The following is a 17,375-nucleotide window of genomic DNA, read 5'->3' on the forward strand; positions in this document are numbered from 1 at the left end:
ACAGAAAAGGAACAGCAATTTAAGACACTGCACCTGTATGATCAACGCAGCAGTCCTGGATTCCTACACAGGACACTGTAGTTTGACACTGTTTATCTGTCACAGTGTTGCATGAAGCACATTTTAATCCATTTGGGGCATTGTTGGGTTCTATAAAGTAAGCATATTAATTGAATATATATTTAATAAAATTAATTGATCAAATAAATGCGATTTGACAATGATCTATCATAATGTGAATAGAATCTTTAATTTTGGAAGGGTTTTACTCACCAGAAAGATTGGCACTATTACAGTTATCAGTGGAGCAGCAGGAAACACTGACAGCTACATTTACAAAACCTAAACCAATTGATGCAGTGGCAGGTGAACTATCTGCTTCCCGCCCCAAACAATATGCTTTGGACAGAGAGGTCCTCATGTCACATGAAGTACTGACGTTTGCTTCACATAAAAAAAAAAGAGAAACACAAAAAACATAATGGCGAGTTTAATGTCTTTTAAATTATAACCAATAATATCTGATTATTCATGAACTTTTTTTTTTTCAGATAAACCAAGAAATAGTAACAATCTATAGCTAACCTGAAACCTTTTCATCAGTCCTTATAACAGCACAAACTTCGCCAGTATCAGAAGTGGGAACCTGGCTCACACAGGATGGACTCTTCAGACACTGCAGCATTTCAACTGTTTGTTAAGAGAATTTAAATTATACACATAAAATAATATTTTAAAGGGACATATTAAGACTTAGCATACACTGTAGGACATCAAAATGTATTGCTAAGCATTCACATGATTGCATGTCTTATATTGCATTACCTGAGAGGATGAGTGAAAAGGTTTGGAAGAGTCCCAGTATCAGCCACATCATGGAGAAAGAGGTTGAGTAAGAAGAAAAAGTGTAACAGCAGACACTATGAGATTACACTTAACTGTATATGTACAGTAGTCGACAAGACAATGAAGTGTATGGGTGGGAGGACTGGAAGCTTATTTGCCTAGAGAAATTTTGCCTAGCAAATTTTAGCACACCTTTAAATGGATGATGTAATATAATTCTCTAAACCTCCTATGGATTTAACACATACATAGCATTAAATTGTTTACTGGTTGAACAAGTGATGTATGATATGTTTTTAACTTATTTAAATATGTCATAGTTTCTTTGTGCAACATGATGTTTCAAAGACAAGGTGGCTCTGTATTATTTTTTTGTAAATCTCTAATTTACATAACTAGACCTCTGTTTTTGTTTTGACTTCCTGTGAACTGAGAATGACTTTCCAAAAATATGTCAGTAGATAAGCAAGGTCATTAAAGGCTTATGTGACTCTCGTAAAATCCCCTTGGAAATGTATTCCTTTAAAATACACTACAGTTTGAAAGGAATCAATCTCTTATACTCACCAAGGCTGCATTTATTTGATCAAAAATTCAGTGAAAACAGCAATATTGTGAAATTATATTACAATTTAAATGAACTGCTCTGTATTTTATATATAATTTATAATATGTAATTTATTTCTGTGATGACAAAGCTAATTTTCCAGCATCATTACTCCAGTCTTCAGTCACATGATCCTTCAGAAACCATTCTAATAATGCTGATTTGGTGCTTAAGAAACATTTATTATTATTTTATTATTATCAATGTTGAAAACAGTTGTGCTGCTTAATACATTTGTGGATTTTTTTTTCTTAAGAATTCCTTGAATAGAAAGTTCAAAAGAAAAACATTTATTTGAAATATAATCTTAGATTTCACTGGATATCTGCTCAAGATATTTTAGAACTTTCAAGGATTTAATTTGTGATCTGCTTCTTACTCTTGATAAACTGTATTAGGTAAGTAAACATTTTTTTTTTAAACCACGCAGAAAAGACAAATACAAAATGCATGTTTTTATTAAGTCAATATTTTATCCATGCATATACTTGTATATACTCAAAAATATAGAATTGGAAATAAATAGTCATTACATTTCAGGGTATTAATTCACAGCACCTTCCACAAGATACTGTTGCACAGTATACATATATAGATTCATACTTTGTCCAGCTGGGTTACTGATTTGTCATTAAACATATCTCTTCATCACAACTTCTGATGTCTTAATTTTAAGCAGGCACAATGTACAGAGAATACAACTATAGCCCAGTCCATTATAATGCACTGCTTAAATCTGTATGCAGGGGAACTTTAAAACTCGCATCTGTAAATCTTTGTTAAATATACACTTTTTAAAATAAGTTGTAAAGTTAATATTGCAGAAGGTTAGAGTATATGGTAAACTTTGACAGTGAATAAATCATAATGGACTGATTATAAATCGGGACTGTTTGCTGTAATTATTTGTCATTGAAGTTATGATATATTGCACACCCTTATTTTGTCTTTGGGTGAGGAGAAAAATAGGACAAAAACAACATTTTAAACCATTCAGATAAATGATATATTACCAAAAAATAATTAACAATGAAAGCAATGCTTTTAACTCTTTTTTTTAGTGATTGGCTCTCTGTTGGCAATTAAAGAATACTATGATGGGAGACAAACTGGCAACACAAGTCTTTGACTGAAAAACTTCTTTCAATGTTCCCTCTGGAAAGGCAAGGAATGGTTTGGTACTGGGCCTGACCCAAAACAACCTCATATATATATATAGCCTATATAGGAAGACACATCAAGTTATACTAAGACAGGCCTTGGATACTTCTGGGGGGAAATATTACAGAAAAGTGCAATAAAAAATAAATATAGTGTGTATCTGATCACTTCTTTAATAACATTCATAGATTACTCTTCATCGCCTGACAAAAATATAGTCACATTACCTGAAAATAGAAGGCTAAAACATGTAACAATGTACCATGCCTGCTAAATAGCTACAGTAGCTGTGCTTCAGGACAAATGGGGACCTTCTGGGGAGTTTAGGGAAGCCCTCCCTCCATGGCATCTTTGATTGGCGTACGGAAGTACATTTCTCAATGGCCGTTTCTCAAACAGAGAATCTGCGAATTACCGGCAAGAGCTGTCTCTCTATTGTTGACTGTTGGCCTGGCCAGCGAGTCAGGTTGAGGCAGAAGAAAGACGAGTCTGGCAGAGCCAGTTGGACATGAAGACAAGTCCACTGGACTCAGAGCGGAGCTGTAGGATCTGTAGCTGTGGCTGGATCAGCACGAGCTTTCAGAAGATCAACAATCTCAGAGTGGGACGCCTTCATGGCTACTGACAAAGCTGTGTGTCCGTCCTAGTAGAGGGATAGAGGAAAAGAAATGACATGTAAATGATTTTGAAAGGCATGTTTGTGGTTTTTGAGGATGACGGCATGACATGCAACCTGCCCACGTTAGTATCTGCCTATTTGTGTAGATCTTACCAAGTGATTAAAGTCCAACTGAAATCAAAATTGACCCTATTTACTTTGTTAGCGCATATTACTAGTCTTGTGGTGAAAAATTAATCCGTGCAAGTTAATACACAGGAAAAAATTGTTTGCCGTCGTAATCTTTAATCAAAGTCTGAAAAGTTACTTCCGGTCTGGAATGGCGTTCCTTCTCTGATGACGTAGGTTTGACGGCTTGGTTTGGGAAACGCTTAACCACTCCCCTCAAACCGTTAGTCTGCTATGAGCAGAGATGGAGAGGAGGAGCGCTAGAGTAAAACCCTGCCCTCTGTTCAATATTCCGTTTCACTGGGAAATACGTCACAACACTGGAGAAAAGTCATTTGCAACTTCCGGTTCACGCAGACTTTAAAGAGTTTCAAATGGACACAGACTTTGATGTGAATATTTTGATAAAATTATAAAAGATAACTTGTTATGGTTCCATCAGACACTCCAAAGCCTCCAAAGCCTCAAAAAAAAAAAAAAAAAAATCATGAATCTATTTAAAAAGGCAAACAATATTGGGATAAGTATGAAGCAGGAAGTATTAAGTAGTTATTTTTTAATTATTATTTTTGTAATTTTTTTTGCTTAATAATTAAGCAAAAAATAACTACTTAATAGCTATTATTATTTATGCTATTAACTACTCTTATAAAAAATATATACAATACCATTCAAAAGATTGGGTTTGGTAAGATATTTTAATTGTGTTTTGAAAAAAATGTCTTATGTCCACCAAGGCTGCATTTATTTAATCAAAACAAAAATGAATTAAATAGATAAATAAATAAATACAATAATATTGTGAAAAAGTATTACAATTTAAAAGAATGGTTTTCTTTTCTTTTTTAGATGTAATTTATTCCTGTGATGGCAAAGCTGAATTTTCAGCATCATTACTCCAGTCTTCAGTCACATGATCCTTCAGAAATCATTTTAATATGCTGATTTGGTTCTCAAGAAACATTTCTTATAACTATTAATGTTGAAAACAGTTGTGCTGCTAAATATTTGTCTGTGATTTTTTTCCAGGCTTCTTTGATGAATAGAAAGCTCAAAAGAATAGCATTTGTAATAGAAATCTTTGTAACGCTATGAATGTCTTTACTGTCAATGTAATGTGTCCTTTAGGAATGAGTTGGATAGAATGAGTGTATATTTTATAATTATTGCTTAATTATCTTACTGCATATATGTTAAAATATTTTTCCTAATAATAATATAAGAAAACATTTTTCCTAATTATAATAAATGTAAAATCTAGACCAATGAATAGTAATGAACTAACTTTACCAAATAAAACCTGAAGTAACTACTTTTTACCACTAAGTGGCAGTGTTGTATTTTCTTGAAATGAATCAACCCATGGCTTCACATAGCTCTATTATGACAGCACTGAGGATCAAAGTTTCCTGTTTTCCCCACAGCGTTCTTCAAATTCAAATTTGTCAGAATTTATTTTAGGTCTTGCATTTTTAAGTGTTTTGCTAACATGCATATGGAAAAAAAGAAGCAGAGAAATGCAAATTAGTACATATCACGTTTCTAGTTAGGAGTAAAAGAATTAAGTTCCTCTTTTCATGAATAGCTTTGAAATGTGGTGGCCTAAAATTTTGTTTTTTGTTTGAAGATGTCTTGATTTTAAATAGCAACTGAATTGGTGTAAGGTTTAATATATCAGTGTCTCTCTCACCTTATCTATGAGTGACATGTCACACTCTGGTCTCTCCAGCAGCATTTTGGCTATCTCAGTATGACCGTGCTCACAGGCACACATAAGAGCAGTGGAGCCATCCCGGTCCTGTATGTTCACATCAGCCCCGCAGTCCAGAAGAACCTGCACCATCATTGTCCGCCCATGACTAACTGCAAGCATCAGTGCTGTTTGCCCTGACTAGTGGGGAGTAATGAAAAACAGTCTTATTTATAAAAAACGACCTTTATCATACCCTATAATCAAAGAAATGGTGTGCTAAATAACTCATTGCTGTACTCATAGACAATGTGTACAAGTTAAACCATTGAGAATTGTCTGTCTGGTATAACAAGTGGCCTATAAGTAACAAATCATATGTGTGTTCTTTCAGCACCGGATGTTGTGGCGTCTCGCTGTGTGTACCTGGCTGGCTCGTGCATTGATTTTGCCCATTCTCAGTAGCTGCTGAGCCACCTCCATGTCCTCAGGGCTTTCTGCCGCAGTAAGAGCTGCCAACATTATAGCAGTGTAGCCGGCCTTGTTCTGGTGATCCACCTCACACAGTCCTGATGGACAGCAAATTAAAGAAAATGTTGGTATATTCAAAGGTTTAAAGTTAAAGAGAGAGTGAGAAATAGAACTTGAGATTTAAATAGTTTTCATGCCAAAATACAAACGTATTGATAAACACATATGATAAGAGTGAAAACTGCTGCTAGAAATGTAAATGTGACCCTGGATCACAAAACCAGTCACAAGTAGCACGGGTATATTTGTTGCAATAGCCAACAATGGGTCAAAATTATAGATTTTTCTTTTATGCCAAAAACCATTAGAATATTAGGTAAAGATCATGTTCCATGAAGATATTTTGTAAATTTCCTACTGTAAATATATAAAACATTTATTTTTGTGAGTGAATGCAGCACAATCGCAAACATAAATGCACAACTTTAAAGGAACACTCCGACTTTTTGGGACTTTAGCTTATTCACAGTATCCCCCCAGAGTTAGATAAGTCCATACATACCTTTTTCATTTCTGTGCGTTCTGTAAGTGTTATTTGACGCACCCACCGCTAGCCTAGTTTAGCACAAAGACTGGATTTAAATGGATAAGGTAGCATACTAATCCCAATAAGTGACAAAATAATGCAAACATTTTCCTATTTACATGTTGTGATCTGTATAGTCACAGCGTGTACAAATAACAAGGCTATATGAGACAGAGACCTTTTTTAATCGTATAAATACTGGGAACTATATTCTCACTAGGCGTAGGAGCACAGCTACTTGCGCAGCACACGAGACGCCCTGTGGTGAGGAGCAGAGAGTTCGCTCAGAGTTGGAGTAATAGAGTCAGCAATTACTAGATAGTAAATTTATAGTTTACAATCATGGGTGTTCGATTTATCTTGTCTTACAGCTTCCAAAGTTTGTAACTCCTCGTCTGTGTATTCTGGCTCAAAACTATATGGTTCTGGATCTTGGTTTGATACCCAGTAAAATTCCTCTGACAATTCCTCAAAGTCAGCCATGATCACGAGTCACGTTCGCTACTAGCTAGTTAGTCACGTTTGTTTTGTTTACGGAACCATCAACAGGGCGTCTCGTGTGCTGCGCTAATCACTCCGCCCAAGTAGCCACTCCGCCCAAGTAGCTGTGCTCCTACGCCTAGTGAGAATATAGTTCCCAGTATTTATACGATTAAAAATGTTCTCTGTCTCATATAGCCTTGTTATTTGTACACGCTGTGACTATACAGATCACAACATGTAAATAGGAAAATGTTTGCATTATTTTGTCACTTATTGGGATTAGTATGCTACCTTATCCATTTACATCCAGTCTTTGTGCTAAGCTAGGCTAGCGGTGGGTGCGTCAAATAACACTTACAGAACGCACAGAAATGAAAAAGGTATGTATGGACTTATCTAACTCTGGGGGATACTGTGAATAAGCTAAAGTCCAAAAAAGTCGGAGTGTTCCTTTAAAGGCATTTTTTTTTACACCCTCCAGATTTGCAGATTCCAGATATTCAAATAGTTGTATCTCGGCCAAATATTGTCCTATCCTAACAAACCATACATCATTGAAAGCTTATTTATTCAGATGTATAAATCTCAATTTCAAAAAATGTACCCATGTGACTGGTTTTGTGGTCCAGAGTCACAAATCATAGTTAAAATCTCAGTTGCTTTGGTACATTTCTCGAATCATCCTTTGCAAACCAGAAAGTGCATTTCTCAAAACAATCTGTACAAACAGCACCACACAATGGATTACCTGCAAAAGCCTGTAACTTGCTCAAAATCTTTAGTTCATCTCTCAAAGTAAATATACGTATATGTGTATGAACATAGCAGTGCCATCAGAATGGTTCATCTTGCCTCAGGTCTAAACATGCAAGTCCCTCACCTGTGTCTAGTAACAGCTTGACCACAGAGAAGTTGGAATGGGACACACTGTAGTGCAGTGCCATGTTGCCATTCCCATCAGCCAGGTTCACTATATAGCGCAGCAGAGTAGGAGTGTGGAAGCCCACCTCTCTCAGGTGGAGCGTGACTGTTTCAGCCTGTGACTCCTTCTGACTGGACACACGGAACCACTCCTGATATAACACCATCAGAACCTGCCTCTGAGATTCACACAGTCAAGAGTCAGCTCACTAAAGTGTAATAAGTCCAATTAAAAATAACTTTCCAGTGTACATTAAAGGCAATGAATCAATATATATATATATATTTAAAAAAGCATGAATTGCTTACCATGTCTTTATTTGGGGAAGCAACCTCAGCCATGCGATCCTTCAGGAAATGACAAGCAGCCATGAAGTTCTTATCAACTAACTCACTGCAACGACACAGATTGAGCTGTAATTTAAATCAAAGGGGCACATTAAACTCATGAACAAGATATAACATTGTGTCTTTTCAGTTTAAGAAAATGCCTAACTGTTTACAGAGGGAGACAAATAGAAGCTAATATAAAAAAAATATATCAAATCATGCATCAGGTTTTCAAGTTGAAACATTTATGTAAAATAATTTTCAAATACAGATTGGCTGCACACCTGAGCCTCAACAGAAATCTGTATTTGATACATATTATGGAATACAATGCATTTTGGTAATTTGAATCTTGGTAACATTAGTTGAGAGTGGCTCATATTGGACTGGCCTCTCAAGCAAATGGTTACCAATATCTGAATGGTTTAAACATCTTTTGGCAAATGCAGATTCTGGAAAAGTTCTGTCCCTTGAGGAGAATGAATTGTGTTTATATTTCTACAGATTTCAGTATATGTGTTTCAGACCCTTGTGTACTAGTGGTGGGCCTACCTACACTAACATTCAAAAGTTTGGGGTCGGTTAGATTTGAATATTTTTGAAATTAGTCTCTTATATTCACCAAGGCTGCATTTATTTGGTTAAAAATAAAGAAAAAACAGTAATATTGTGGAATATTATTACATTTTAAAATAACAGTTTTATATTTTAATATATTTTACAATGTAATGTATTCCTTCAGTCTTCAGTGTCACATGATCCTTCAAAAAAGATGCTGATTTGGTGCTCAAGAAACGTATTATTATCAATGGTGGAGTAGTGCTGCTTAATATTTTGGTGAAAACCGTGGACATTCAAAGAAAGTTCAAAAGAACAGCATTTATTTGAAATATTCTTTGGTAACATTATAAATGTATTTACTGACATGATTGATCAATTTAATGTATCCTTGCTGAATAAAAGTAATTTCTTTCAAAATAATGTTTTTATTGCTAACCCCAAACTTTGACACTTTCCTGTTTTTCATAAACCATATTAGAAATTATTGGTGGGAACTAGTTGCAAAAGAATATCCATTATGTATCTCAGGTGAATTTAATATGGTTTTATTTACTGTATATAAAATTAGAACTACAGCGTAATATAAATATATCTTTGTATCTGGTGTGTGAGGATGCATGCAGAAGAATTTCAACATCATCAGCCATTTATTCTCACCCAAAAAATCTGAAATAATTTTGGGAATGTATATAATTATAACATTTCCCTAATCCAAAATGATATATATTCTAATGAAATAGTGTTTAGATCATCATAAAAGAAGACCATACCATTTGCTTTCCCCATATGGTTTATGGTTCAGCCTTTTGTTGTGATGCAGTTCTTTAAGTGGACCGCAGTCATATTAAACCTGTCACTCAATGCTTGTACTTTCCTGCCAGATGAAGGGCAGAACAAAAGGCAGGATTGTGTCCTATTCATAACAGAGGCACCTGCCTTGGGAAACATGGTCACTGCACACTTTCATGTGTTAAGCCAGCTCATATTATGAGCTAATGAGCTTTTCACAACAGGTTGAAAAAGTAAAGGGGACTAGCACAGAATAAGTCATGTGGATCATCCTAAAATACTATTTGAAGGTTGTGTTGATTGCATAATATATAACTCCCATAAAACTACCAACTGACGACTTAAGCCATAGGGACTTAGAAAAAAATGTAAAAACCTATATTGCAGTTGTAACTCTTTTAACCACGGCCTTCCATCTCACCTGACAGGCTGCTCCTCCTGGGGACTCATGGCGGCCTGGCCTGCATCAGGCTCTTCAGAGCCCTCTGCCTGAACCCCATCACCTTGCTCCCCAGTAGCAGCAGCCTCCTCCTGGGCCGTTCCACTCTCCTCTCCCTGCTCCACCTCAGGCTCCGAGCTATCCACCTCCTCAACCTCGTCCTGATCCTCCTCCCCACTGGAGTCCTCACTGGAGGTGGTCTCATAGCTGGACACACAGATCATTTAAATCAAGGGGGTTCTTTTGACTGTAACCCATTTTGTATTTGCAAACTTACTATTATCAGGATTTGAAATCAGAACAGCCTGTGTTTAGTTACGACAAACCTGACCATGTGTGCTTCACAATATATAATAATAATAATAATAATAATGTTTGCCGTTTTAATTCGTTTTTTTTTGTTAATTTGTTTTTTCTTTTATTGTATTTTATTTAATTACCTATGACCATAATGTTTATAATAATAATAATAATACACTGTAAAAAGTGATCAGTTGACACTTAAAAAAAAGTGAGGAAGTATGAAGTAAATAAAATTCATGCGTAATTGAAAAAATTAAGTTACGTGGAATCGTTAAGTTCACATAACTTTTTTTTTAATTACGCATGAAGTTTATTACTTAATAATTTTAAGGCAATGGGTTTCCTCACTTTTTTAAGTTAAGTCAACTGATCACTTTTTAAAGTGTAATAATAATACTTTGCCATTTTGTTTATAGGCTACCATGTATTTTCATTTATTTTATTTTATGTGTAAGCACCATATATATTTAAATGCTCTGGTTTATATTTTTAAAAAGCCTTTAAATCTATTTTTGATTTCGACAGTCCTTACCGCTAATGGAAAACTAATGTAATCTGTCTGTTATGAATGGACATGCACAATCCAAGTGTTTATTCAAGTTGTTCAAATGAGAGAGACCTCTGTGGGGTCTGAGGGGTTCTTATGTGTTGAGCCTGTCTGAAGAATGCTGCTCCTTCATGGATGTTTTCAGATAGGCAAGAGGAATGGCATTTCCACAAGGACATGGGTGAATGGAGGCCTATAGCTGCAGGTCAGGTGACTCTACATTTATTAGGGTGTTGAGTATGAGGGCCTCTTTTGAGTACTTCAGATTAGAGACAAGAGGGCCATGCATCGGTTTATTATGCTGCTAACATCTTAGTAATTAAGATTTACAAATGTGATTAATGCAATAGCTTTGCACACGGCTTATAAAAAAAGAGAATTGGACAGAAAATGAATATGCTGGGCAGCCAAAGGCGAGGATTCAGCGACTTTGATACTGCTGTTTGCGCTTGGCTGACAGAGCTAAATAACAGAATGAAATTACATCATGGTGGTTTGGGTCAAAACTGTGTGCAAATTCTAAAATCACCAGCTGTCATTGAACAACAGCAGTGCAAGGCCTCTCTCAGGATAATCACAGTCTATCAGACTAAGACACGAGCCAAATCTGCCAACAGTCCCACACAGTCTTTTCAAAGAATATTTCAAAACAGCAATATAAATTAAAGGTCATGTATGTCACTTGATATAATTCACGATATAGCAATTCCAGCATGTTTTGACATACTGATAAGATAAGGTACTAACTTGTGTTTTGGTCATCAGCAAATTGATTCATTTTGAAACCTTCCTGCTCAAGGGTCTAAAGATGACTGTCCAAAATAAGCAGATAAAGTTACTCTTTTGCATTCCTTGAGCTCATTGCTCTCTAACTTAATTAATATAATATACTTATATTAAATATCAATTAATAGTTTGAGGTAACTAGTGTTATATGCCCAGAAAACATCAACTGAAACATGAATTTACATTTGACAAAAAAACAAAAAAACAAAAACAAAACAACACATAGCGAGGATGTGGCCACCTCATTTCAGAAGTCCACCACACCCCACTGGCTTACTTACAGTTCTCCAACTTTCAAATACTCTCTCTGGGCTAAAGAAAGAGATCGGTTTAGCTGATATAGAATTATTCCTTTCTGATCAGGCATTTGAAAGGCCAGCTGTTTGCCCAAGTCTATCAGGATAATTATCTTATTGTTGACGGCTGGTCAAATACAGCTGAGACAGAACCATCTCTGCTGCCAAGCTTAACAAATCATTCACCGCACACAGTGACAGGCAGACAGACAAAGACACAGCAAGAGAGAGAGAGATAGAGAGAGGACTTGGTTTTTCGTGTCATCTCACTAGGCCTCACTCATCATGCAACAGATCTCACAGAAAACAATACAGACACCTCATGGCCCATTTTTAACAGAGCACCTTGATGAAGGATGAAACAGATTAAGGGATGCAAAAGGACAGGCCGGACATCTGATGTCATGGATGTTGATGAAATAGACTCATCCATCAACACTTCATATGAAAACACCAGCAACTGTGATTCTGGGGCAGTTGGTAAATGTAAGGCATAACCTTCATTTAGGTCCCCCTTTAGATCTTTTGGAGTTTCTGAACTTTACTTTAAACTATATTTTATAACTTCTACACAGATGGCAGGTGATTTTATGAAAAGCATTACCATAAACTGTATTGCTGCATGCAGATAAATATGCTCAAAAAGTCTGATATGCACATAAAAAAACCAACATACCCCCCATTTACGCCAACAAACTTCAAGTTCTTCTTCGCTCCCCCATTGCCCTGCTTGTCAGGACAGTCATTCTTCTTCATGATGGATTTGAGGCCTAATATGGGATAGATGGTCAGATATGTGAAAACGAAAGCCAAGTCTGCACCTGTTCTTCATCCCTAGCAATAAGTTAAATCTATGCAATATTCAGTCCATTTGTCCAACCTAAAAAAAATAAAGCACAGTATATGAGATAGTACTTTTGAATTCCTTTACCAGAAGTAATATGAACAAAAAAAAGGTGAACTGTACACTTGCTGTGCTCCACAGAGTGGGTAAGCCAGTTGTACTCATTCATAATGCATCACACAAACTGTCAAAACAACTGTTACAGTCACAAAGGAACTGATATTTTCAATGAAATGCTCTAAACAGTGAAAACCATTCTTACCTGCCATAAAAATTCTCATCAGTCATGTGATTTTAAAGGAGATTATACCACAGACATTTACACAGAGATTTGTTCCCTAGTGTTTGTTTGATTGTTGCGAAGAACAGAGGTGAATAACAACTAAAGGAGCCAGTGGATGCAATTACAACAAAACACAACACATCAAAGAGATTGGAATGCTTCCAGGAACTGGGAAAAAGCTCAAAAAGTCCCATAAAGACTGTGTGCATTTCCAAGGACACAACAAGATAAGTCTGAATCAAAAATATCCAGTTAACCAAGTTAACTTTTAAATTACCATAATATTATTTTATATTCAGTGGAATTGTACAAGAGCATAATTAGCACAGAAAAGAATAATTAACTGTGGCTGCACAAATAACAATAGATGCCAGAATTTATGAGACTGCATAATATTGCAAGCACTGTAATATAGCCAGATGTTTTTAAACTGTCAACACAAAATCCTAAATTACCTTGGCATACAGCTAGGACCTTCAATATGAAAGTGCATTGCAACTGGGTCTCTGCATTGCAACAGACGGCTTTCTGTGCCACACGCATTTACAATCAGGCAAAAATATGCATATTAGAACGTCTTATTTCAAGTTGACTTTTACGTTTGTTTCAGCTCTGGCTCTCAAACCTTCACTTCAAACTCAGTGAGGCCTGTTTCACACATTGCACATATGAAGCTTGTAAGCGGTGTGTATGCCGGTGTGATGTCATTAGTATTTGTAGTAATGTGTATGTAAAGTGTATTTATAGCATGTACATTTTGGACATGTTGTCATTTGGACAATATTAATGTATTGACAGCATCTAAAAATTATAAATATTTTTATTTTGGAACTATACAAATATTTATAAATCCTTTGAGGTTTGTAGAATAACAAAAGCATGAGGTTCATTGAATACAGAAATGTAAAATTTTGATAGCCCCTCAATTTTGATAGCTCAATATGCAAGGCTCAAGCTTTGTGAAACAGGCCTAATACAAGTAATCGACACCAATACCAAAGACTGTTGCACCTGACTCAAAGAGATGGTCGCATCAGTCATTACTGTACATTTAATGAGCTTGCTAAGAAAGTGCATGCCTATACTGAATAAGAACCTACCTGATTGTCGTGTAGCCCCTCCTTTCTGAACAGGTGAGTAAAAGGCAGACAGGGCACTGAGGGACCCTCTCAGGTGGCTTTGAATAGAGCTTATTTTGGAAGAATGAGGTTTCTGGGAGCTCTCTCCTTTTGCGTCCTGGCCCCCACTTCCCAAACTGGCCCACTGCTCGTTAAGAAGCCCCTGTATACGATTAACAACCTGACCGATTGCAGCAGGAGAAGCCGTGGCTTCAGCTGCCCTTTGAGACTGAAGGTGAGGATCCTGTCCTTGTATTTCTCTTGGTTCCTGCTGTGTTTGCAAACCTGAAATTCTTTCTCCTCTTGCTTCGTCTGTTACTGAGCTTTCAACCTCCTTATTCTCAGCAGATTCTATTTCTTTGACTGTGAGCTTAGGGATTTCATTTTCACTGGCCATAGACTCAACCATGGCACTTTCTACCATGACATATTCCTCAGTGTCACTCTCTGCAACAACATTTTCACTGACTTTAGTATCCATAATCTGGCTTGACACACTATCTTTGATATCACCCTCTTGTTCTTTGTCTTTTACAGAGTCGGTCTTCTCTAGCATTTCAGAGACTTCCTGACTAACGTTATCTTCTAGATTATCCTGGACCTCAGTCTCCATTGCCCGGTCACACATGACAATCTCTACCCCTACAATTTTCTCTGCTGTAGTGACTTGTGCTAAGACTTCAATGTCTCGAGCTTCAACTATATTTGTCTGAGTGCTTGAGCATTTAGAATCTGTTTCTTTGGGACCCTCAGCTGGTTGAGGTTCTGTCGAGACTCCTCTCTCCATGACACTTTTGCTGTCTGTACTGACTGATGCATCACATGTGACAACTGGTACAGAAAGCGGCTCTGTCTCGATAGGACTTTGAAGTTTCCGCTCTTTCACTTGGTCAATCAGTTCCTGTATTCTCTCATCTTTTTGTCTATTCTTGTATATCTGTTCCCCAAGTAAGGAATTTGTCTTTTCCAATTCACAACTGGCCTTGCTTAGACTCTCTTCCAAAGTTTTCAGTTTTGCTTCCAGCTCCAGGTTAGTGAGAATTTTCTGTTCGGCAGGTTGAGCTATTGTATTTTCCTCAATTATAATTACACTTGGTCCCTCAAAAGTTGTAGTATCTTCTCGAGCGGGTGTACATTCGGATGTGGCACCTGATTCCTCTGATTCCAGCATTGACTTTTTATCATCTAACAGAGTCTCCTGCTTTTCTACTTGCTCTGAAAGACTCTTCAATGCTTCTTCTTGAAGTGTAGACTCCTGCAAAAGTCCCTCTGCTTCATCTGGATCAGTTGGAGTTTCTGCTTTGTCTATGAGTATCACCGGGACAGACATTGGAGCTGGCACTTGTTCCTTCTCTGACTCTGTATCAGTTACTGGTTCATTTTTTTCAGACTCCTGTTCTACAATAACCTGCACAACAATATTTTGTTCCTCTGACTGTTGTTCTGTGGTTTTGTCAGACTGTGTTGCTTGAACCATTCCATGATCAGCTGCAGTAACTGTGGAAAGGGAACAAGTATCTTTCTTCTCACTGATAACTGGAGGAACAGCACTGTCTTGCGGATCAGTATGAGGAACCTCAGTCTCGTTCAACTGCAAAGAGCTCTTTTGTTCAGACTGGTGTTGCTGAATTCTTTGAAGCAGTTGTTCCCTCTCTGTTCTAAGAGAGCATATTTGAGCCTTCAACTCAGGGATGGTCCTGACTTGCTCTTCTAACTCACGCACCCTTTTCAGCGCAGCTGTAATCTGTTGATGCAAGCTGGCCCTGTCCTGGGGAACACTGCCTCTCCTGTCGCCTCCATCCGCCGGTCGAAAAAGCTTCTCAGCTGAGCCATTCTGCGACTGGGCACTCTGCTCATCAGTTGAGTCTGAACCTTTCCTGCGTGGGACATTAACAGGCATGCTTGAGGCTCTTAACAGGTGAGGCCTAACAGTAAGGCCCATGGACTGTTCATTCTGAGAAGAAGTCTGTACTTGAGACTCTTCTGCAGCCTTCGGCGAGGGGGGGTAACCACTCCCTGGCATCTTTGACTGGCTGGCCAGGGAGCTTCCACTCTTGCTACTGCTACCACTAGTGGCATCACTGGCTCTGAACTCAAACAGCTTCTGGACTTCAGTAACACGTGACTTAGGCTTGGACCCTAAAGTGGAAGTATTGGCCCACGTATCTTTGGCTAGAGGTCGAGCGCCATGTCCAGGAAGGCTGAAGTTGCGTGGCAGTGTGCTGCACTTTGGGCCCCTGTTCTTGCGTTGAATGTGTACCCTCTTGATTGTGTTTCCTTTCTCTATGTCATCAACATACTTCAAGAAGTCCAGATCCAGGTGAAACCCATAGGGGGTCTCTACAGAATATGGCAGCTGTTTCCGCTGTACTCCACTCTCAGAGGCTTTGGAAGAAAAGCCATTTGCTGAAATATAAGATACATTGTTACACATTTTGCATTCTCTTATTGTAATTCCAGTTCAAGCAGCCGTTGTATTATTAAGCATATGGAGCATAATTAATCAAGGTGTTATCAATGTGCAAGGATTTAGAAGACATGAAAAGCAAAAAATACTTTATGTATAATGCATTATAAAGGTATTAATAAGGTATATAATGCCTTGTATCTTTTTATAACTAATTTTGAAATTGTTTTTGCCATGTTTTTTTAACGCATCATACCTTCTAAAGGTGTATTTAATTAATAGATAAGTATTAGAATGTATTATAACTGTGGATACATGTATGTATGAGACAATACATTATAAGGTGCATTACAAGGTATATTTAATGCATTAAAATACTTTTATAATGCATTATATAAAAAAGTTTAACTATTAACTATTGCATGGAGATGCAAGTGGAAGGAATATATTTACACATTTGAAAGTGGAAATGACAAACAGTCTGGATGGTGTTCTTACCATTTTTCTTGTCCATTATTTCTGTTTTTGCAGTATCATGGGTGTAAACACTGGAAACCTGTAGACAGATCAAATAAAGATGTACAGATCTAAAATTATATATTTTTTTATCGTCTAACAGAACAGTGACAATGAAAATTACATTATGCATATAATGTAGGGCATTACAACAATAATTACATTATGTATATACTGATTTGCCAATTCCTGTACTAATTACAATCCATACTTCCTGTGCAACATGATTTTACATTAGTTGTTTTGTAGCATTTTAAAACCCTGCACCTCTATTCAAACCACAGTGACATTGTAGTTCATTCTGTTTAATTTACTCCAGATGGCTCACAGTTTATGTGGGGTTGATTTAGGCAATGGAAAACAATTTTGCCATTTTAGATTTAAGATTCTTCAGGGGCTTACGTAAGGCCACTGATCAAAATACATCATGTTAATACAAACTAAATACACCCTCAGGCTTCAGGTCTGGAGATCTACTTCCCGAACGTTCTCACTGTCCTATCTTGAAGTCACCCTAACCTACATAAATGTTGCAAAAAAAAAAAAGACAAAAACATTGCAGACAAAAAACAATCTCACTAAACAGCTAACTGATGTTTTTGTT

The 17,375-nt window shown here is 36.9% G+C and overlaps 1 protein-coding gene across 1 annotated transcript in view; it reads right to left on the minus strand.

The window, feature by feature from the left end:
• Window positions 1–1,894: 1,894 nt before the first annotated feature.
• kank4 (KN motif and ankyrin repeat domains 4) overlaps window positions 1,895–17,375 on the minus strand; it is a 57,726-nt gene continuing 42,245 nt past the window's right edge. The window contains exons 3-11 of the mRNA XM_081381046.1: window positions 16,754–16,811; window positions 13,831–16,254; window positions 12,280–12,373; window positions 9,654–9,878; window positions 7,862–7,946; window positions 7,512–7,731; window positions 5,518–5,660; window positions 5,092–5,292; window positions 1,895–3,257 (exon numbers count right to left, since the gene is read on the minus strand). Coding sequence (XP_081237172.1) covers window positions 3,144–3,257; window positions 5,092–5,292; window positions 5,518–5,660; window positions 7,512–7,731; window positions 7,862–7,946; window positions 9,654–9,878; window positions 12,280–12,373; window positions 13,831–16,254; window positions 16,754–16,769 — 3,522 coding nt within the window. The 5' untranslated portion in view covers window positions 16,770–16,811 and the 3' untranslated portion in view covers window positions 1,895–3,143. The remainder of the gene's footprint in view (window positions 3,258–5,091; window positions 5,293–5,517; window positions 5,661–7,511; window positions 7,732–7,861; window positions 7,947–9,653; window positions 9,879–12,279; window positions 12,374–13,830; window positions 16,255–16,753; window positions 16,812–17,375) is intronic.

Source organism: Scardinius erythrophthalmus (genome assembly GCF_964197995.2).
Source record: "Scardinius erythrophthalmus genome assembly, chromosome: 12".
In the NCBI taxonomy this organism is placed as follows: Eukaryota; Metazoa; Chordata; class Actinopteri; order Cypriniformes; family Leuciscidae; genus Scardinius; species Scardinius erythrophthalmus.